Source organism: Vidua chalybeata, chromosome 2 (genome assembly GCF_026979565.1).
Source record: "Vidua chalybeata isolate OUT-0048 chromosome 2, bVidCha1 merged haplotype, whole genome shotgun sequence".
Lineage (NCBI taxonomy): Eukaryota > Metazoa > Chordata > Aves > Passeriformes > Viduidae > Vidua > Vidua chalybeata.
In genome coordinates, this window is record NC_071531.1 from 86,835,619 (window position 1) to 86,859,415 (window position 23,797).

A 23,797-nucleotide genomic window follows, 5' to 3' on the forward strand; every position below is an offset into this window, starting at 1 on the left:
TTTGGGAATTTGCTTGTCAGCAAACTTTTGAAAAGAGTTGATGTTTCAACCTTTGTCACCTGATATGGGAGAGGTATCTGTCTGGCCCCACTGCAGGGATGTCCCCATCCTCTCTTCTTGCCTGCAGTTTAAGGGGAGGGTGATTGCAAACAGAGGAGCTATGTCAGAGCTGTGCTAGAGGCCCAAGGTGCTTTTCTTACCTTTCAGTCATGCCTCTCTGCCATGCCTAAGTCATTACCTGTATTTGACATAACAAGTCATAACAGCTTTGACAGATCTGGCTACTCATAAGAATTTATTTCTCATGTATTAGATAGTGCTTTATATGTGATTATTGGACCAGTTCTGTGGTCCAGCCTGACAAATCCTATATAATATGTGAGAAATGACTCTACTTAATTGAACTAAGAGGCCTTCACTATTAATGTCTTCTTCTCATGTCCAACATAACATGACTTATGAGTCACCCAGCACTATCCTTTCAAAACTGCCTTTCCAGTCAGAGTAATGCATGGCTCTAATCTTTAGAAAAGTGATTTTTGTTGCCCACAGCTTTTAATATGTGAAGAGACTATTTAAAAACAGCACAGCTAGACAGAGGCAGACTTCCACATGGTTTAGTAAAATGGGAAATATGAGCCTATGCTAACATTAGTTTCATTTATGCAGTTCTTCTGACTTGTTTCTTTTCTGCAGAGCAGTAACAAAATCTGCTGGTGAGGGGAAAGGACAGGAGGACAAGGATCACAGAGATGTAATGGAATGACTTCCTGAGGTGGAATGACTGGAGGGTTGTGATCAAGTGATAGAGGCTTTTCACTGGTGCCCAAGCACTGGCCCAGAGGCAATGAGCACAAACTGAAACACGGGAAGTTCCTTCTGAACATTAGGAAATACTTTTTCATCCTCTGAGAGTGACCAAGCATTGCCACAGGTTGTGCAGGGAGGTTGTGAAGTCTTCTTTGGAGAAATTCAGAAGGCATCCAGACACAGTCCTGGGCAAATGGCTTTAGGCTGAACAAGGAGTTTGATTAAATGGCCTCCAGAGGTCCATTCCCAGCTCAATAATTCTGTAATTGTGTCATTCATCATGCAGCCTATCACCAAAATGAAAAAAAAAAAAAAAAAAAAAAAAAAAAAAAAAAAGGAAAAGAAAAAGTAAACAAAGTATATACATTACATTACATGCACAAGACAGTCTAAGATTTGGCTTCTGAATTCCAACTTGACAACATGAAAATTAGTTATCAAAATGTTTCTGTATTCTCTTGCCCGCAGTGGCTTGTGGGCTCCAACAGGATCACTTCTGTGGTTACTACAAGGAGCACAGGCCTTCAGAAAGGACACTATTCATTTAAATGCTAAACTGTTATGGCAAATTTACTTTAAGGTGAATATTTTTGCAGTATTTTTTTCTTAAAAGATAAATTCAGCCTCTGTATAAGTGGATGCAACTGCTATGAAGTTCAATTGCAACCCAAATAGAATTGGAGGTACTTTTATAGCTAAATTCAATCCTATCCTTTGAGGAGTTTTTTTCCCCTTGTGGAGCTGAGGTATTTATGGGAAAGCAAACTGTTATTTAGTGCTCTCCAAGTGACTCTGTATCTCTATACTTTTATACAAGTGTCATGACATATCTTTCATATTTATTCAGTAATCTAGTTCCAGAGTTACTTTAGCACAAGTTAGCATTGAACACATACAAGCTCATACTAACGCACAAAAGCTAAAATTCCTTTAAAAGATGCCTGTCATTTCTCAAATAATGCCTTTATCTCTGTCTGAATTTTCATATGGTACTTACTTCTGTCACACAGTATATCATTCATTTTCATTTTCTTTCCTTCTGAACTTCATGGCAGTGAAGAATTGCACAATGAAAAATCATCATTCACTATCATATTTCCCCAAACTGCCAGATTTTGGTGTACATATTTTGCCTTTAGCTGGTCACAGTTTTCTGACAAGAACTCCACATTTTCAATAATCAATTGTATCTAAGCTGTATGGCTGTCTGGCTGAAAAAGAATATTTGTTAGCAGTGTATACTACTAGGAAGAAAACCTTCCTCTACTATATCAGCACTGCTGACACTTCCTGTTAGCTGCAGACACCTAAATCAAGGCTCCAGTGCTATAAGAACAATCACAAAAAGAAAAGGAACATTTCAACTAAATATACAAGAACTTGTGCAAGGACAGTTTGTGCTTGTTTGCTTCATTAATTAAAAAAAAATACAAACCACTCATTTTCAGTCAAACTGCTCTAAGGACTGTTAAAATGACTTGCCTCTCCATGCATTTTTGCCAAGGAAACTAATGAAATAGTAAATGTAAAAATCAAGAGGAAGGTTGACTATTTTAATAAAATACAGGATATATATATATATAATGTATATGAGTCAGGAACAAGAAGCACTCCCCTGCTCTTTTAGACTCTCATATCACATCACTGCATTGAGCTGAACATGTCATGGAGGCAGAATCCTATGTGACAGTGAATTTAATCAGGGTTTTACAATAGTGCTGGAAATAATATTGACTACATAACTGATTTGATCATTTAGTCAGTTTCCATCATACTGAAATTTTTCATCCAAGGCACAGAGTGTCCTTCCATCCTGACAATTCCATTGAAGCTTTTCCTGGAGCCCACTTTCCACTGAAATTCCTGTTCCTCTTCTAGTAAGATAAACAAGGCATTCCTCTCTCCCAGCTCTTGGTCTCATGAACTCCTAATTAATCAAGGAAGGGGGCAAGGGACAGTTGCTGCTGACTCGTCCCCAGGTGCTCCCAGAAACTGAGCTGTGCCTGGTTCAATTGCATCTTTTTGATAGAAACCTTTTAGATCATGTGTCTGTTAAATCATGCTGGGATCAGTCTCCGAATTCATTAGGTTCTCATTAAGCCGGGGAGCCCCTTGAGGTGGGATTCAAACACTGTGCTACTGACATGTTTGTGTTCTTGTTGTCCATTTGACATGGAGCTGAGTGCTGTCAGTGCTGGGTCAGAGAAGAAAGCCCCAGCAGCCTTGTCAGTGGATGCACAGACAGCCATGATCTATCTGCTGAAAAGAGAATGGCCAAGAAGGGGGGGAAAAATAGGTTTGGGGGCTTTCCTCCACAGGATTACAAGGACGACTGATTAAAATCTGACTCTAGAGAAGTTCATTGCCAGCAACAAACAAGGGCAGCTGTTTTACCTTAAAGCTGCTCAGGGAAGGGTTATGGCAGCCTAAATGCAGCCAAGAAGAGAAAAACCTGATTTGTTCCACCTCCCTGTAGGCACTTCCCAATAATATAGTTAGGAAGAATTCAGTCTCACCATGCTTTACAGTCAGTGGGAAAAGCAAGCACCTTTCTAGGAGGGATGCTTATCCTGCATGAGCTGAGTCACTGTCTGCTGGTACTGTCTGTCCTGTGAGTGTAAAAAAAGCACAAATAACAGGGCTTCTAATGTAGATAATAAAAGGTCAGTGCCAGCAGTTAAGTGGAACAAGCCTGGTGTAAATCCCAGAGCTGGGGTCTCCTGGGAAGCCCATGGTGGAGCAAGGAATTGAGATCAGCCATGGGATTGCAAAACTGTCATCTAGATGTCTTTCATTCTTCTGTCTAAGACCAAAAGATCTGGAGGACTAACAAATGAAAATATTCTTGTGGGGAATAAAAATTCTTATATCTCATTTATGCCCCAGGAAAGCTTCAAGCTAATGAAAATGGGATTTACCTTGTGTCTCTGGTTGAAGTAAGTATCTCAGATCATTCAGGAGCAGCAAAGTGGAGGCAACACCAGGTCTGTCTCTGTGCAGCAGGGGTGCGAGGTGGTACACCCAAAGTGATAGATGCCCATGCCTAACGTGACAGCATTTCCTTTGGACAAAACCATCTTTGGATCAGTCTTGTTCTTATAGTAGTTTATATTTGTAGTTATGCAGATTGTAGACCTTACTGCAAATGATATACATTTTGTTTTGCAGGTTGGTTACTGGAATGACATGGATAAATTAGTTTTGATTCAGCATGAACCTACACTTGGAAATGACACTGCAGCCATTGAGAATCGAACAGTAGTTGTCACTACAATTTTGGTAAGGTGTTTCTTTTTTGTAATGCTTATACTGGTGTGTGACACAATCTCATTTCTAGTTATGATCTAATTTAATCAGCCAGTTCCTAGGTTGGTGGGAGGATGAGACCCATATATCTTAATCATACTGACTGTCATGTCTGCACAGGTTTTTTTTGGTATGCATTTAATATAATGATTCACTTAAAGTTAGGTTTTAAAAATTGAGTTGTGATAATTTTTTTCTTTAATTCAGTCTTTTCCATTTTTTGCTAAAATAAGTCTCAGAGATATGAGTTCTTGCAACCTCTAATTGATAAATCTTGACTCACAGAACATTGGAAGTAAAGAAAAACCCAAAACCTTTAAATGACAGAGTAGAACAGAGGGTATGAAATGAGATTACTGTAATGCCAGTGTCCCTTTTTCTTGGTAAATTATAAACTCAATAATTGACTTTAGCAAGAGCTAAAGCTCAAAGTAGTATGGTTCAGTCAGCCAGTCAAAACTGTGTTATCTATTCTTAATTGTGAATGAAAACATGAATTTAGTAGATGTATTCTTAATGTTCATTCAGCATTGCAGTAAAATTTCTATTTTAATAAAATCTATATAGATTTGGAGTTTGATTTTCCAGGATTATTGTGTTTTTAAAGAGTGGTTGCGAAGGCTTCATTCATTTACATTTTTAATTCACAATTTTTCAAAACAATTGTTTCTTACAAATCTGTATTTTAAACAAAATATTTAACATTTTTTTTCCTCTGAAGTCAGACATGCCCTTTAAAGCTGATGTTTATCAAAGCCAACTGGCAAAGGGTGACCTTTATGTGACCGCTTTTAAGATTTTACGTCTCAGTTCACTGCCCTTTTAACCTGCTTCATTTAAACAAGACATGTTAACCCAATAAACTGTGTCTCAAATGGGAAGGAATATTCTGTAGGTGTTATAAAGAGATAATTTTTCTAACTCAATACAGAGCTTAAAGTAATCCAAAGGAAAGCATCAAGACATTTTCTAACTAAAAATACAGTTAATCACCAGATTTTCAGCAGTCTGTATCAGCATTTTGCATTAATTATGTCTTAATAAATCTCCTGTTGAAGGTTATCATTCCAGGACACAAAACAACCAAACTACTATACAGGAATTCAGAATATAACTCCTAACCAAATTGTGTGACTTTTAATTTTATTTTTGCATGGGAAATTTTAAATATATGTATCTTTATCCTTAAAAAAAAAAAAAAAAAGACTCGGTGATGGAAAAAATATACTTCAGTACAGTCCTCCTCTTTTCAGCCTCTGATGAAGAATCCTATTTTAAGAAATTGATCAAGGAAGAAAAGAGTCCCAAGATGCTGCGAACATTCCTAACTAAGGCTCAAGTATTAACCACCAGTCTAGTAACATTGAGCTAATTTTTCCATATGGATTACTGTTCCTCTGACTGGATGACCAGGCAATGAACCACCAAGAAAAGTTCTGTGGCTAATCTGAAATGTCTAGAACAGATGATGTTAACCTTCAACTTTGCCAAGCTGAGAAGAGAACGATGTGAATTACAAGCTTTCAGTCGAAATTTTCCTTTCAAACCAATCCTGATACCTTTGACTGAAGCTCTCACACATGAATACTGTAATTTCCATAAATAGCTCCAAGCTTAGGAGAAGCGAGTAAAATATAATAATGAAAAGTAATAGAAAAGGTTTCTGTTCACCAGAAAGGAAAAAAAAAAAAGGAAAACAAGAAAGCTTTTAAAATGTGTTATCTTGCCTGTCCTGTTTGCATTGAAGCATTTTGATGTGCATAATAAATGTTATCTTCAAAAGAACTTTTCCAGCCCTTGTATTGAAGGGACTGGTGGGATCATTTGCAAAACCAAAAAGCTGAATTAATATTCCAAAGCATGCCCTGTGTTTATGCAGCATGTAATTTTTGGATAAATGCAAATAATTAAAAGCAGCACAGCTTCTTGACCAAAACTGTCCCCTTTCCATGTTTCAAAATCACAGTGCAAGAGAAATATATTGGAATTTGGTTTGAGTAAGAATACATGGTGAATTCTGCCTTATCATACCCATCTCCCATGTACTCCTCTGGGAGCTGCACACATGATGCTGAAGGCAGAATAGAACCATGATTCTTAATATTGGCCTGCTAGGACAATGTATTTGCATCTGCAAGCATATGATCACACACACAAAGAAAAGTAATATTTAACTAGAATAACTTTCAGAGTCCTGTTATTTTTCTCTTCTTTGTTATGTTGCAAATGCCACAGAGATTTTTGCACCTCTTCATTGCCCTCTTTATGTTGAAGGGAAGTTGAACCATTGTAGATGACACATTTAATTTTGGTTGCATGCATATTTTCCAACATTAAACTGAAAAGCTTCTGCAAGCAGTGCTGTCAGACTTTTCAGTCTTCAAAGACAGATGTCATGGCAGCATAGGAAAAGCTTATAGGTTTTCAGCATGGCTCGCTTTACTTTTTGCCTAAAGCCAAATAGCACAAGTTGATTTGTCCTCTGTTTCTTCAGCTTTTATGTGTCTATGCTGTAGTCTTTGCTGTAGTGTGGCTGTATGCCTGTTGCATAGAAACTGCATTATAATGAATCAGCTCTGCACCCAAAGAACTTAGTAGAGTGTTTTCTACTTGGCAAAATGTTTCCTTCATTTGTAACATAGTGAGAGCACGTAGAACTTATTTTACATATTTGGTTTAGGCTCTCAGCCTATCCCCAGTTCACTATGTGGTGCAGTAGCAGCCCAGAGAGAGGAGACAGAAGCTGATGTTCTTTACCAACTGCCATTTATAGTTCCTACTCTGCACCTCATGAGATGCACAGCCTCCTGGTCTCTGGAAAGGACAGATTTCCTACCTGTGCAGAGGCATTCCCTTTGGAATGGGATGGTAACACCTCCAAATGCACAGTAGGCTCATTGCATGACTGGAGAAGGGATGCTCTTTGCAGCCCTGCTCTAACAGTAAGATAAAGCAAGGGACTTATCTAGCTAGGGAGAGCAATCATCTCTAATTTTGCGGGTTCAGAAATATGGTCCCAAGTTGCTGAGGTAGAATTTAGGGAAGTAGGCTTGGAAGACTAATCCAAACTCTCCAATACATTTCATGATAGAGCCAACTCTGTACTTAACTCTAAGACTGCAAAACTTAAAAATCACAAAATTCCTTTAAAACCAAAGCTTGATGATAAGCTGCATCTGCATTGTGGCTTATAGTTCAATATCTTAATGAGATATCCTTAGTGTTGGCAGATTAAGTTTCAAGGGCAGGATCCAGTTCACAAGCAAGTCACCTAGATGTGGATGACTTTACAAAGGGTATTGATTCAGTTGCATTCAGTGACATTCAAGATGCTCTAGGATATACAGTCTGTCCCCCATTTCTTACACTGGCAGGGTGACCCTTGCCTGTGTCATGCTGTATATGTGACCTCTCCCTCTGGATGTTTTAGCTGGTGTATGTACTTTTCCAGGCATGTGGGGTAAGTTTTGCCCCAAGATTGTAATTCCACAAAGACTTAGAAATTGATTCAATGGCCTATAGGTGGATGCCTTATACTGAGGGTATCAGACCTATCTGTAAAGGGCAAGCACAAAGCACGTGCAGAGCAGTACCTTGGGGTCAAGCAGGTCACCTTAGGGCACCTAAGATGATAGGCAACTTTCATTAGGTGACTGAGAATCACCATCACTGTTTTGACTGATATACTCTTGATAGAGTCTTACCTCAGAAATTCTAATTATAGCCTTTTTTTCACATAATAGAAAGATATTTTTTCATTAGAAACTTTATTAATTAAATTCTTCAGTAGACTGGAGAAAAAAATGAAGTTTGTTGCATGAAAATAATAAAGACTTCAAACCGAATCCTGGACACTTTATTCAGAAAAAAAAAAAAAAAAAAAGAAAAATTAAAAAAAAGTCACCAAAAAAACCTTCCATTGACATTTACAGAAGTTTCTTTCAGAATAAAGTGTGATAATGTGTCCCACACCTGTTCTAAATATTAGAAATTTCCTTGCACAGATATTTGTCACTTTTACAAATTATTTTTGCAATGGTGATTATATTGAAATCCACTTTGGAATAGGAGAACCCAGTTTAAATCTGTTTGTTATTTTGGTTAGTTACTTTGTCCGACTTCCCTTATAGTATGAATCATCAGTTGTGAGCATTTAACTGTACACATGAATTTGTGGCAATGTGGTGGAATGATTTGTTTACATCTATAAAGGTAATTGTTGCAGACATCAACTTGTATTTGCAAATGTTAAGTATTGTTATGAAATTGTGAATTATATGAGTAAAGCTTGCACCATTTCAAATATCTGTTCCGTGCTAGTCATTGGTCATTTCAATGTGGACTTTTTCTTGATTAGCTACTCCATAAAATATTCTTAAGCGGCTGAAATCTTGCAAATATTGCAATGTTAAACCTCATTCGGCAGTAAGTCAGACGTGTGTTTTGTATCAGTAGGTTAAAAGCTCATGGTCCAAAAATATAGTAAGCACAAAGATGGTGGGCAGAGATAATCCTTCTATTGGACAAGATGCTAAAACTGGAAACTAAATGATGCTAAAAATGAAAAAGTAGGCCTATGTTTTCAGCTATTTCAGATGATTTAATAGAAGATAATACCTCTCCACAGACGACTTGCAGCTCTTCCATTTTTAGACTACCATAATTACACCAACATTACTACTAACTTTGAAAATGCTATTGCAATGGATTATACAAAATAAAAAGGTCTTTTTCAGTGCCACAGATCGAAGAGAGCATCAAGATATGGCTAAGTACATGCTATTGATCAATTCAGATATTTCATGACTTCACAGTGTGACCTTGAAAGTTCATCTGTGTAAGTTACTTGTTAGCAAACCAATAAAACTTGCCTTTCAGTATCTTTTTATTATAACAACTGAACACCTCATCAGTTTGAGACATCCTCAAAGTCTGAAATGGACAGGATTTAAAACTAAGACTACTATTTGATTTCTTTTTTTTTTTAAACAGTCTTTATCAGAAACTCACATGCAGTCCCACCTGCATTCCCCCATCAAATTCTATCTTGAAAATAGATATCTGATTACTTGGCAGGTAAAGTAGGCACAACAATTAAATATATAAAATAGGTTAGGAGGGAAAGATCAACACAGTAAGCAAATGGTAGTAGGTATTGCTGTTATCCTTAACTGTACCATTCCACACTGGCAGATCATACTCAGTCGCTGCTTCTTTAAAAGCAGTCACAGCAAGGCATGCTACCTTACTCTATAAGATAATTGCATTATGAAAAATTCTCCCTGCTGTATTTTGCTCTAAATCAGTGAGATCAGTGTAAGAAAGGGAGGTGGATGGGGAAGAGAACCAATGCAGTTCCTCCAGGTACCAAACAGATCCCTGTTAGATCTTGGTGGTCACTCGACTGCATTGGATGGCCTCTGCTTGTGCCTACCAAGGACAGTATAGGGCCCCCACACTTCCCTTCTCAGTGTTCCTTCACAGAACTCCTGGATAGGAGGGCTGAAGTTCTGAGGCATCTGTCACTTGGCTTTGCTGTGCAGAAACAGTTAAAATGTTTTTTTTGCAGCAGCCCTGCAAGTGGTGAGGTGCAGGCAGAAGCACAGTGTCTGGTTTTTGGAAGAAGAAGCAAACTGATCTGGCATTCACTGTGCCTGTCTTCTTCAAGTCCATCACCAGAATTATCTCCTGGTGTGACTCTAGTTGCATGCCTTTGGCTGGGTATTTATGGCTGAATCAGAAGAGCTAGAAATCACTAACACTGGTCTTTGGAAAGCAAAATTGCTTTTGAGGTGCAGCAAGCAATGTAGCTGAAGCTTGTAAGGAGAGTTCACAAATGTAGGACAGTGGACAGACTTGGTTGCCCCTCTAGCAAGCAGTTGGCTAAATCACAGATAGGACAGAGTATTTTTCACCTCTGCTTATTTTAAATCTTTTTCTGTGCAATAACATATGTAGAAAGGCACAGACTTTGGATCTTCCTCTCATGTAAACATAAAGCCTGTATGAGGGAGGAACATTTTATACACATGGCCAAAATACTTCTGAAAATCAAGAACTACTGCAGAGATCAAGATCTCCCTGCTTTTCTCCCTCTCTCCCTCTAGAAGACCAGTGGTTGAGATCAAGGTGATTTAAGTAGCGATAGGAATACAAGAAAAAATGCAGGCTGCTGGTAAGACTCAGCAGTTTTCCTTTGAAGATGCAAAATCTGTACAGGCAAAGGCACTCATTGCACTGCACTCATGTAATACCACCTATCCTCCCTTGTTAGACACCTAATAGAGGTTACAAAATTGTTGCTTACAGATGATGTTCTTGTAGTTTCAGTGAAGCAGACATTGCTGCACTACATGTTTAATTTTTTTTTATTTTTTCTTGTGTTAATTATAGGAAAGATAGGAATGGGGCAGAATATTACCAAGGTTAGTGTCAAAAGACCAACATTTTCCAGGAAGCACAGAGAAAACTTAAGTTGCCAGTATTTTGTGATGTGAATTCAAACAAAGGGTGACCTAAATTACTCTTTATATTAGACAAATATTGCATCTGGAACTGGCTCTGAATGTGAATAATGTGAAGTAACTTAAAATACTATCAGAAAGTATACTTTTACTTAATAATTTCTAAAGTCTGAATTCACATAGAGCTAAAAAGAAAAATTACCTTGATTTCCCAGTTGCATAATGTTCACTATTGTGATAGCATGGTTTATATGGGGAATGCAAGATCCACTTTTCAAGACAGGCTTTACTCGTTCTCAATGGCTCTCACTGTCCTAAAATATTTGGTACTTCTTTTTCATACAACATGTAAAATCAATGTCAACTTAATACCATTCTTGTCCATGCATATCACTTAAGTTCATCCTAAACAACCTTGCAGAATCTGCACTGTTTATTTTAAAGGGAAGATGAATATTTCCTTGGGAGTGTATTTCTATATTCTCACTAAAATGTATGCAGCCTCTTAGGATCTATACATTCTAAACGTCAAGAAATGAAGTCACTCGGGCTCTGTATCTGAAATTACATAGGTAGAAACCCCACTGTGTTAGAGGATATGCTTACTCAGTGAAGTCAGAAGTCTACATTGTACCTTTATGATCTCACAGCCATTATTATGATATGATATGGTACATTATTATGTATGATATTACACTGTTGCACTGTATAGGCTCAAACTCTATTCATGCTTTAAATTTAGCATATACTGCACTAAGGTCTTTCATTTAAAACAAAGTAAGGTCGATAATTCTTGTGAAATGTATAACCCAAATTAGTGTGAAGAGTATAACTTGCCAGAAGGATTTCTGTTCATACATTTTAATTTAAACATGCTAACATGCTAATACTATCCATGAACTTTTTATAAATTGTGTGTTGTTCAGTCAGCTCATGACATGTTTGTATTTTTTCAGACTATATTCGGTACACTTCTCCTTTACAGTTCTACTTCTTTCATTATAGGAAGCCCCATATGTTATGTTCAAGAAAAACCATGATACGTTTGAAGGGAATGACAAGTTTGAAGGATACTGTGTAGATCTGGCATCAGAAATTGCAAAACATATTGGTATCAAGTACAAAATTGCCATCGTTCCTGATGGAAAATATGGAGCAAGGGATCCAGAGACAAAAATCTGGAATGGGATGGTGGGAGAACTTGTTTATGGGGTAAGCATACCAATTTTTGAAGCAGGATTTAATTTATCATAGTATAAGTCATAAAATAGGAAGTATATGTGCATTTTATTTAATCTTGGGGTCACAGAAAAGAAACAGAATCTTGTTTCAGGTCTGTGAGTTTTCACTTATTTTCAAGATAAAATTTAATAGTTTCATGCAAGTTCTACTATTTATTCAACTAGTACCTTTAAACATTAGAACATCCATAGTTTGTATATGCCTTAAAAATTCGTTAATGTTAGAGACCATCTATTCTTGACACATTGTAAAACTTGGTCGGGAAGAATATCACTCATTAATTCATTTTCATAGAATAGTGGACAGATCTTTTTTTAAAAAAATGGGATTCTTGGTCTAGTTTGAGATGTGAAAAATCCACCATCATATATACTAAACATAGGTAATAAACCAATACAGACAAGTACATAACTGAGCAATTCACAATGAAGACAGACTTTTAAGATGACCATCAATAATAAAATTTAAGAGCAAACCTGGTAAGTTTAACAACTGTAAACATTATGTTATAGAGTGCTCTGGAGAATGATTCTTCAGAATACCAAAATAGTTAGCAATTCTGTTGAGATATAAAGTTCCAATATTTAAAGAAAATAGTTCCAACAAACCTAAATAAATATTTTCAATATCAGGTGTTACCAAAAGTAACAAAACTCAGAGCTGACTTTGCTGATGACTACAGTTGCTTGTATCTGCACTGAGAACAGTTCAGAATTCTTAGAGAAACTTTTTATTTCAGTGATAGAATTAAAAAAAAAATCCTCAAACTACTCAAGTGTAAATATTCCCACCCATGAACTCATAACATGCCTCAACCTCCCCATAAAAAAATTCCTGCATACCATTTGATCCATCCCCAGTCGCATTTTTCACAATTCCATTGATAGTTTGGGCCATATGTTGCAAAGGCCTCGTGGCTTTTGTAGCAGCTCCATTTCAGTTCCCTTCTGTCAGTTTAGCATAGCTGATAAATTCTCCATTAGTATCAGTTCAAGGGACTCTGCAGAATTAAACGGTCTCTGTGCTGTAGGAGTGTGGGAAATGTTGCCCCAGAATTTCAGTGATCTCCCCTCCCCATTGGAATGGAAAGGTTATATCAGGTTCACAAAACTATCCATATTCTTTGAAGTTCATGAAGGAGGCAACCTCAATTTTGCCTTTAAAAAATAGAAACACTGAATGTCACCAAGCATGTATATCTACTTCAGTAAGAAGCAGAAAGTTGAAGTAGAAGTTGAAAGCAGCTCAACTCTTAGGGGAGCAAAAGATAAAGATTTTTCAAACTCATTTCATCAAGTAGGGCGGTTACTCCTTCTCTGGCTTTTAATTGCAGTAGCAAACCCATGGGCATCAATGGCCAAGCACTGTTTTATATGAGAATGTTTTTTAATTATCCAAGAAAAGTTACTATTTATGAGAAAACTCTTTTGCTCAGACGCACAGTTTCAGTGGCCTATCATCTAGTTGAAAATTATAGAGGAAACTTGATATTATACTTTCTTTTTTTTTCCTTCTTTTATCTTAAAAAATTTACCTCACCAACGCCCTAGGACTAGACTGAAATGAAAAGTGTTGTAAGGAAGTTCACACAGATGTGTCAACACCAATAGCTTTTAATAGAGCTGAAAGCAGTAAAGTGCACAGGCATGAGGAATCTCTTGCAAATTAACCGCATGAAGAAGGCCAGCCCAGAATACAAAGCCAACACTTCATTTTTTTGTAATGGAAAAGAGTGAGGAGGAGGCTCTTTCCAGCTATCTGTTTAGGATGGCTGCAGTCTCTTTGCAATTCTGGGACTGGGTCCTGGGAATGAGCTGCAGCAAAGCTCTTGGAGCTGCTTTTACTGGAGTCAGCTGCTGCCCAGGACATTTGTTCCACTGTCATAAGGCTCCTTGAGGCTGTATCGATCCTGGTGTATGAGTGGAACCAGGAAATGTCAGAATTTGCCTGATTAATCTGCTAAATTGCAAGAATAGTCTCCATTTCATTTTTGGCCCATAATTACTGTCCAAAACAATTCCTGAGCCCGGCTGGACCCTGGGATTGAGCAGAGACCTTTCCCTATAAGCAGCTTGAATGTGGCCATGCAGGTTTGGAGGTTGGGTGACTTTGACAGCAGCAACACGGCCTGTCCGGTGCCACTGGGCCTTAAGGCCAAGAGCTACCCCAAGAATGCTTAATGTACTTCTACAGGTGTAGCTTTAAAGGAAATTGTTCTTTCTGTTACTTGCAAAGTTTTCTGCTAAAGATTTCCACAGGGAATTCATCAAGAGCATCCTCCCTGCAAATTCCTTGAGTCCTTGCCAGACAATTTACAGAGCATCAGGTTCCCAGGCCTAGGAGAAAACAGAAAAATCAGTCAGCCAGAGACTTTGCTGCAAAGCTCTGCTAGAAGAAGAGTATGTTCATCTTCTCTGATAGATCCCCTAATCATAAACACAAGTAGTCTGAGTAGTTGGCTGTGTTTCAAGCAAGGCTTTTTATTTGCAGCCAGGACTGGGAGAGAATTTGCAACTGAATTAAAAACAATTGACGAGATGATCTGTTTGGGAAACATTTTACAGCATTTAATTTCCAACCATGTTAATGGATTAACAGACAGTTTTGCTCTGGCCAGTGAGATTGGACCCTTTCTGTACAACTCAAAAGGTTCCTCTGCTCTCTTGCTCTTACCATCATACCCCAAAGCCCCTTAGCCCTATCCTTATTACTGACAATGGACATGTGAAAATTTTATCCCATGTTCCTTTAAGACCTGTATACACCAGAGGTTGTTCTGGTACCTGGACACTCAGGTGCTGCACAGAACAGCTTAGTCATTTCCTAAACTCTGTGGTTGATTATTCCATCACATCCCAGAGGAAACATCATATAAAATGCTGTGGGGTATAGCATTTGCTAAGATTGTAGAGAAAGTAATGGTGGGGATGGTTGCTTATTTTCCTGTTTTGTTTTTAGCACATTATTATAAACTATGAGGAAATCTTGGTCATTTGTCCCTGATGTATCCACATGCATGTAGTGGTCCATGTGGATTCTATTTGCCTTGATATCTAGCTCACTAGATATCACAGAAATGCTGGCTGGGGATGAAATGCCATTAAGCACATATAACAGGTGTTTCCAAATTCACTACCAGTCAGCTCCAATTAAATATTCATTCTCCTGACACAGAATGCCTTTCTTTCACTGCTTAACACAAAAGGTCACAACCCATTTCTGTTTGAAATCTCAGAAGCCATGAGCTTCTGAGGTTAAAATCTGTTTCTGCATGATTTTTCTCAGCTTTACTACCTTCTCAATACTTGTACCAAGCATAAATTTTATTCACAACATTATAATAATTATATATTCTGGAAAAGAAAATGTCTCTCTCCATCAGAATCAATCTTGTCTCCTTCTATAATATTGGAAGGATCCAGAATGCATCTGTACTTGGTAATGGTGGAGCCTTGATTGAAATGCTGTTACTGATGCAGTTGATTTAACTGTGAAGTATCATTAGTCTTTGTCAAAACAGATTTCAATGGCAACAAAATCATTAATTGTTTTTGCACCATATTGTTAATCATTTTAATCCTTAATTATATGGTGTACATTAACTGGGCAAAGCACAAACGCTGATAATTATCATGCACAGCTATTTTCACTATTTGGCTTTTGCAATTAAGAGTTTATGTAGGCTTTACATGGCACACAATAGTCTTAGAAAAATAATAATATGATCAGTCTGGGGGGCTGTAGTTTCTCCAATTTTTTGGCATTCAATTATGACCTAGCTATATATTTTCCCTTTAGATTTGTTGGCATGAAATTGATTTATCTAAATTATGAATTATCTGATACTAGATCACTATTGTAAAAAATGGGTTAAGTTGCTATTTCTCCTCTTTAACTCCTTCAAGTACTGCAGGCAGCAGTTCTGATGTTGTTCAAGTTCTGCATACCCTATTTGAACATTTAAATTTGGTAAGATAAATCCTCTCCAGCATTTCACATATAATATGCAATGTGCTAAGTAGGTATTTAAAATCTCCTCAATTCACATGAAATGGTGATGCCACTCTTCCAGTTCACACTGTGAAAACAAACAGCCCCCAAGGATCTGTGTTTTAACCCCAGCAGAAATCTGCAGACACAAAAAAAAACTGTTAGCCAACACCTTTGAAGACTAGTGACCAGGTCTGTCGTTTATACTGTGTTAATGAAGATACCACTATGTGACAAACACAGAGAAGATTGGCAGGAAAAAATCACAGTTGTCATGAATCTTTTGCTTAATTAAAGGACTCCACATTAGGCATTCTCAGTAATCAAAATTTAGAAATACAAAATATGTTGACTCTAAAGAATGAAACCATTCTACTGGAGAAAAGCTACTTATGAGTGAGATAAAAAAAAACTATGTATAAAAGCCGGTAGCTCAAACCATCCTACAGTCTTTAGACTACAGAAACTAAGTTTAGTTTATAATTTTCAGGCTACTTAAAAATATGTTTTAGACATGTTACCCTTCTCATATAATAGCTGTTTTCATAAAACATCTATTTCAGCCTGACTTAGGTAATCAAAAGGGATTAAGAAGCCAAATTTTTTTAAAATGCTTTGTATAACAAAATGTAAATTAAAATTCAGAGAATTAGCAGTGTTATCATAACATTTACCTGAGACATTAGCACCAGAGGTAATTTCTGATACTTTTGCCAAATTATGATTTCAGATGCATTGCTTAAAATATAATATCTTTATATGAAATTTTGGTAAGTGTTTGCATCACAATAATTTCAGAATGACAGATGTAATCTGATGATTAATATACAGCCATCTTAATACAAATGTGCATTTTTGGGCCATTGCACTGGAATGAGTCAGTTCTTTTGAATTATTTACAACTGCAAAGCTGCCAAAATAGGTTTAATTTTCAACTACACAATACTGGTTGAAAATTAAATTCCATAAAACATATACAACTCCATATGAATTAGCACATAAAATAAAAACCACAAATTATTTACCTGTTTCAAAGTTGTAAGATGACAAAAAAGCTCCATTTCAATATTTTCTTTGGCACACGAGCTATTTACATAACACTGGATTAAACTATTTGAGCACATCTTTATTTTTCAGCATGTTTTAACCTCATTGAAACAAAAAACTGTTCGCAGAAGACTGTTACTCCACTGTTAAGTCCACATTGGTCACCGAGCATGGACTCTGCTCTGTGACTGTACCTAGACACAGCACTATGATGATGAACAGGACAAAGGTTTCTTTTCAGCAGCTCTTGCATCTGTTCCCCTCTCAGAAGTGCCTCCTTTGACCCAGGTCCCCATACAATTTCCATCTGAAGCACTGCTGTAATGACAGCTTTAGTGTAAAAGGCAAAGCTAGGCAAGGAACAAACCTTAATGTAGTGTAGCATCCCTAAGGAGAAAAGCGATCCATTAGCTTAGCTCCAGTATTTTATAGTGCATACAGACATCATTGTTAGCAGCCATAATCATCTCCATCAATAATGATTCATTCAAGATTGGCACCGTCATCCAAAAAACATGTTAGAAATATATTTTAAAAATATTCCTGACACTAGTGGGAATGGATTCAGCACACATTTTATCCTTTTATCACATGATTTTGCACACCTATTTCCTGTATACTTGCCATTTTTTGCTGTTTAAAACCTGATTCAGTCTTATTGAACTATATTTCCCTTGAGACAACTCTGTGCAGTTTGGTGGAATCACAGCAACAGTTAATCACTTTTGCAGCCTCATGGCATTTGGAGCTGTCTTGAGTTCTATGAACTGCTTTACCTCAAAATATTATTATGTCTTACCAAATTTAACAATTAAAAAGTCTCTATACATTCAGTGGCAATAGGGTCATTCTCATTTTCCACTCTTTCTTGAATTACTTTATTTAAATCTAAATTAATGCCTAAAATGATCTTCCTATACTGCTGCTCACCTCTATAAGATTTAAGAGTCTTCTCCTTAGCAGAAAAATTAAATATTTGTATAATTCTGTAAAATAAAAACCTGTAATGTGTTTGTTTTACTGAAGCATATTGAGTAAATGCAGACTGTGATAGAAAGGAAGAGAAAAATGCTGCCAAGAGCATTTAAGCCACAGTGTCCTGATGTTAATAACATACCTTTGGAATTAGCTGCTTTACCAAGTGTATAAGCACACATCAATTAATCTATACATCTATATTTCTTTTTTTCTTTATAGAAAGCAGAGATTGCTGTTGCGCCTCTGACCATCACTTTGGTACGAGAAGAGGTCATTGATTTTTCTAAGCCTTTTATGAGTTTGGGGATATCCATTATGATCAAAAAGCCCCAGAAATCTAAACCAGGAGTGTTTTCCTTCTTGGACCCTTTGGCGTATGAGATCTGGATGTGCATAGTCTTTGCCTACATTGGTGTCAGTGTGGTCCTGTTCCTAGTTAGCAGGTTTAGTCCATATGAATGGCACACAGAAGAACCAGAGGATGGGAAAGAAGGACCCAGTGACCAGCCTCCCAATGAGTTTGGCATATTCAACAGCCTCTGGTTTTCCCTGGGTGCCTTTATGCAACAAGGATGTGATATTTCCCCAAGGTTTGTGTCAAATCTTTTTACATTTGCATTTTATCTTCAACACTGAAGCATAAAGTCTACTTTCATTAATTTTCCTGGCAGTGTTTTGAAGTTCATTCTTCAACCTTTTTCCTTTTTTTTTCTTTTTCTTTTTTAATAGCCATGATAAGAGCAACAGTTAAACTGCTTTGAATTTCAGTCATTACTATTATTTTACCAATGTCAATGTGCATAAACCCCAAACTGCTCTCAGAAACAGCAGGTTCACACAGGGAAAATTCCACTGGGTTGACTTCTGAAGAACTGTGTTGTCGCTAGATTAGTTCCATTGTGTTAAAACCATGGAATACACACAGTTGTACTGAATATGTGCCTTGCATCAAGGAATGTCCCACTTCTGTTTCAAGTTCTACAGTGCTGCTTCACAAATATTGCTGTCTGTGAGAGACAATATTTGACTGTCTGTTTCTGAGAAACTACACCGTGTTGCTTGGGTGTGCCTTACAGAGCACATGCCTCAGATCTACTACCTCTTTGGTCCTATAATACATGATTTGTCCTATAATATATGATCATCTAGTATATGATTAGTCTAATGCATGCAGTCCTGAATTTCTCAACATTTTATGAAGTTCTGGAACTTTAGTGGGCAGTAACTAAAACTTTTTAATTAAATATTATGACCCAATCTTTCAAACTTAAAGGCTTCATTTTAGCCATTTGCAGTGAAATTATGAGTGTTCAGCATTGGCCTAATCTTTCTATTATTGAAGTTAGCAATAAAACTGGTACTGATTAAGAGTGGATGTGCCTTGCTCCTCAACAACCTTCTCATCAAATTGCAGGTATTGAAAAAGAAAATACAATTTTTTACTTAACAGAAATGTCTCTTCTATCACAAAATTCTTGCTTCTTAAAAAAGAAAAATGTGAATGTTCAATGAATGACTGCAGTAGCTTGTGGAATTTTTGAGAGGTTTGGGTGACAGGAACATGTTAATCCTAGAGCCAACATAATCCATATGCAAAGCCTTTTGCATTTTTTTTAAAGAGGAAACCAAGAAAGCTACTGATTTTCAGCTACCATGCTTTACTTTTGTCTCCAAAAAGAGATTACCTACCCAGTATCTTTTGACACATTTTTCCTATTTTTAAGCATGTCCTGAAATAATAGGAACACTGACATTACTGTTCAAGAGGACTGTTCAAGTTTAAAACTTCTGTGTATGTGTGATACACAATGGTATAGTGGACTACAGTGTAGACATTAAGTTTCTAGAGTAGAAGCATCTATTAATATTTAAAATGCAAATTATCTCCCTCACACTGATTGTTGCTTAATGACAAATATTCAGCAATAATGGTGCCTTCACTCTCTCTCTCTCTCACTCTTTATGGCTCAAGAGACAGGAAAATGTGCATTATCTTATTCATGTTTAGATCCCTCTCAGGTCGCATTGTCGGAGGTGTCTGGTGGTTCTTCACGCTCATCATTATTTCATCCTACACTGCTAACCTCGCTGCTTTCTTGACTGTTGAGCGAATGGTCTCACCCATAGAGAGTGCAGAAGACCTTGCCAAACAAACTGAAATTGCTTACGGGACACTGGACTCAGGGTCAACCAAAGAGTTCTTCAGAGTAAGTTGGCGCGTCCATTAGAGCAGCTATCCTTCCCAACCACTCTTATAAGATGCTTGGAAATGTGAAATAATGTGACTTTGCAATTATATGCAGTATAGTTTTGTAATTCCTGAAATACTTCAGCTACATTTTTACCCCCAAAAGACCATTTGTTGGAGTTTTCAGTTTTTTTAATCTGTGGAAAGCTTATTGATCCTGTCAAAAAAAAAAAAAAAAAAAAAAAAAGAGATGCAAAAGAGATGCCCTGGGGGATACTGAAGCAAGTGATAATTAAAGCAGCATTGCACTATTGATTCATATGAAGCTACAATACTGATGTGCAGCATTGAAAGCCTGTGATGGTAAAGTGGAGTCTTGCAGGTTTTGTTTCTGCTTATGGATTTGGCTGTGTGCATTTTGCTTTAGGGTGTTGGGTGGTGGGCAGGAAATGCATTTTTTAATTTGCTGACTTTCAGATGGATAATAAAGAGAAAATTTAACTAGAGGGGATGTGGTTGGAGCATTAGGAAATAGCCTAAATAGCCATTCATATGCCTGTGCTGTCTCTATTGATGACTTCATTGTCATTTGCTTTCCTGGATTAGTGTGGTTGGTATGTAATCCTCATCATTTGCCAGCTGGAAAGCAGGGAGCTTGGACATCACAGGCAGTACATAATAAACAGTCCTTCCTGTTTTATTTCATGTCTCCAGCAGATTAAAGTTAAACTCAGCTGACCAAAGTGAGTTTAGTGTTTAAACACTGCTCTGAATAAATGCTATGAGCCAGTAACCCTTCCTTGAAAATTAGCTCATTATTTAGCTGAAATGTGGAGATGAAGGGATTTTTATAAGTCAGGAAGATGCAATGAAAACTTCTTCTAATTGCCTAATTGAAAGGGGTACTCACATGCACCTTCACTGTTTTCAATTTGGCCAAACTGAACTCAGTAAACCATTAACAAATTTTTCAATGTCATTTGAAAACTATAGACAACATCCATTCAAAGATAGTGTCTCAAGTGAAATAACCTTTTTATTGCAACAAATATCCCCATAGAAGAGCTTGCAAATCTGTTCTATTAGCTGGGGAAAGATGATTTATAAGATATAGATTTCACTTAAACACAGTGACTGGACCTTCACGTCATGAAACTGATCAAGGAGTTCAGTTTAAGCCAGTTTTCTAGATTTCTTCTGTAGACACTGGAGAAAGAAAAGCAGCCCTGTGCATCCTGTGTGAGATATGTGTGTTATGATGAAATAAAGCACACATTAAAGTATCTGCCTCTTGAAATCTAGAAGGTTTCAGCTGAATGGTACCTCATTTTTAATGGATACTGTCCACTAAAAGGTTTCTAACTACACCTGTCTTACGATTTTTTTAATGAGTACAGTCCCTTCTACTGATTATTTATATTCACCTATGTTTCACCTATAAACACATTTTTTTTTCTTTTTGTGGAAAGTTAAATATTTTCTTCTTGGAACTCCAGTTTCAGTCCATCATAACTTGAGGTAATGAGCACAATATATGGGTACAAATAGTTCTTTCTACTAGAATGAAGCTGTGATGATACTTAAAAACATGATGCTGATGGTCAGGCAGATTTATGTAACTGTGTATTTATTAACTTGTTGCATTTTCAAGAGTATCTAGTGCTTGCAAATTTGTTAGGTGATGGAATGCAAAAATCAATTCCCAAAGAAATAGTAGAGAATGAAGGACTGGAATTGTTTTCTTAAGAGTTTCAAACTACTTGTACAAGACATTGTATTAAGTAATGAGATCAGATATTTTGATGTAGAAACAATATTGGTCAGAAAAAATTCACGGTTCTTTTAAATTATCCAGTAAACACAGAAATTCAATATTTTATGCAAGTTCTCACTTTAAAGAGACGATACTACAATGGAGTAAAAATGTCTAAGGCGACAGCCCTTCTTTCACTTCAATCTTAAAGGGTTAAGAGAAAAAAGAAGGAAAATCAATGTTGCTCTTTTTATTTTTTCTTTTCTTTCAAAATACAGAGGGAAACTTTAAAATTAACTACCAATACTAAATACTATTGCATATGCAAAATGTGAAGCTTAATGAAGATTTTAAACTATGTTGATCACTTTCTTTAAAATGGTGCAGTTGAAGCCCTACTTTCAAATGATTTCTAATCACTCTCACAATATAGTGATTCTTAATGATACTTTATATGCTATTTCTAAAAATATTTTTCATAAAACAGGGAGAAAGATAAAATATCGACAGACAATATTTACACAAAAGCTGTTTTCATAATATATAAATTAAGACTTAGCCTGAAACAGTAGTACAAGAAGATTTGTGTGCCAAGTCGAACATTTTGTGGGTTTAGAAGCAATTAATTTTTGGTATTAAAATCATGTGTAACTTTTCTGTCAGTGGTGATTATCTGGCTGAAGATGAGCCTTCAGGACATTTTCTCATCATTTTGTCATTTCTGATCAAAATGTCAGAAACTCTGAACACCTCTTCAGCCAGTTTTAAATCTGGATTGAAAGCAGAAAAGGGAAAATAATTTTAAAGCAAACATAAAGAAAAAGAGGAACTTTGATACTGTTAGCTGTTATATACTCCTATTTTCTGATTTACATGAAGTGAGAGTTGTATTTTCCAGGAAGACTGCTCAAGAGGGAAAGTAAAACTGTTAGTTTTAATAGTTCTACTCAGAAAAGCCCAAAATGAAAATTATCCCAGCTTGGCTGACTGCAGTGAAAGCTGCAATGTTTCCTCATATGATAATAAAAAATAATTGTTAGTTCACCCTTCAATTTTCACTCTGAGTTGACATGTAGAAATTGAATGCAGACAAATGAAAGTTTGGGAGAAGAAAATGTTAGAGAGCAGATACCTTGCTAGACTTTCCATATTTTTCTATTTTCATAGGCAAAGGAGACTAGATTCAAAAAGAAAAAAAAATTAAATGCAGCCTTTTTCAATTATGTAGGGCAGTGTTTCTTGCTACTAATCAAGCTGTTTTATGTGCTGCATAAAGTTATAAATGAAAGTGACCTATTATATGGTTACTTTATAAAGAAATAGATCTAGTGGATGTTGAGAGAAATGTTTGGAAGTGAAGGCAGACAAAGGCAAGAAAATACTCTTGAAATTATGACTGATTTATTACTACTCTCTTCCATTTTTTTCTTTCTGTAAATTTAAATCCATGTAATTGCATCAGTGTAAAGCAAAAAGAATGCATTGGTGGCTTTGTTTATATTCTGCTCCCAGCCACTATTATGTAAATGTAAAATAGCTGTGACTAGAGTGGAAAGAAAAGGTGACAAATCAGGATGTGATTATGGACATACACAGCTGTTGTTGATTCAGATGTTATTATATTTGACAGAAAGATAAAATTATGCATACAGACAAACTAAAAAAGGAAAGCATAATTTATGATGTTCTGCTATATGGCATTTTTATTGAACAGTTTTAATTAAATGCCCCTTGTTTTCAGGATAGGCTTAGGTCGCTAACAAATTATTTTCTAAGTAATAGTACAGTCATTCAGTAATTGGTAAAAAGAAGTGCTTCAGGGAAATTACTCTCACATATAAAAAAGGCTCAGTTCTAGGCTTCTTAAAGCCATTTTTAATTTATATAATACTAAGATTATAGGATCTGGTATTTGTTTAAATAATCTAAGGCCCTTTGTTTTGGGGCTTTAGAATAATGAATATTTTCCTGGGGTGTTCAGCACCGTGTAGGAACAGGTTCATAGACCAAATCTTGCTT

At 36.5% G+C, this 23,797-nt stretch overlaps 1 protein-coding gene across 5 annotated transcripts in view; it reads left to right on the plus strand.

Moving 5' to 3' along the window:
- Positions 1-23,797, plus strand: part of GRIA4 (glutamate ionotropic receptor AMPA type subunit 4) — a 211,865-nt gene that overhangs the window by 144,747 nt on the left and 43,321 nt on the right. For 4 of the 5 annotated variants that reach the window (XM_053934314.1, XM_053934311.1, XM_053934312.1 and 1 more), the window contains exons 9-12: positions 3,979-4,089; positions 11,586-11,792; positions 18,057-18,427; positions 19,846-20,044. In XM_053934314.1, coding sequence (XP_053790289.1) covers positions 3,979-4,089; positions 11,586-11,792; positions 18,057-18,427; positions 19,846-20,044 — 888 coding nt within the window. Of the gene's footprint in view, positions 1-3,978; positions 4,090-5,369; positions 8,422-11,585; positions 11,793-18,056; positions 18,428-19,845; positions 20,045-23,797 lie in introns of those variants that run through there. The other variant, XM_053934315.1, reaches the window with a different exon arrangement.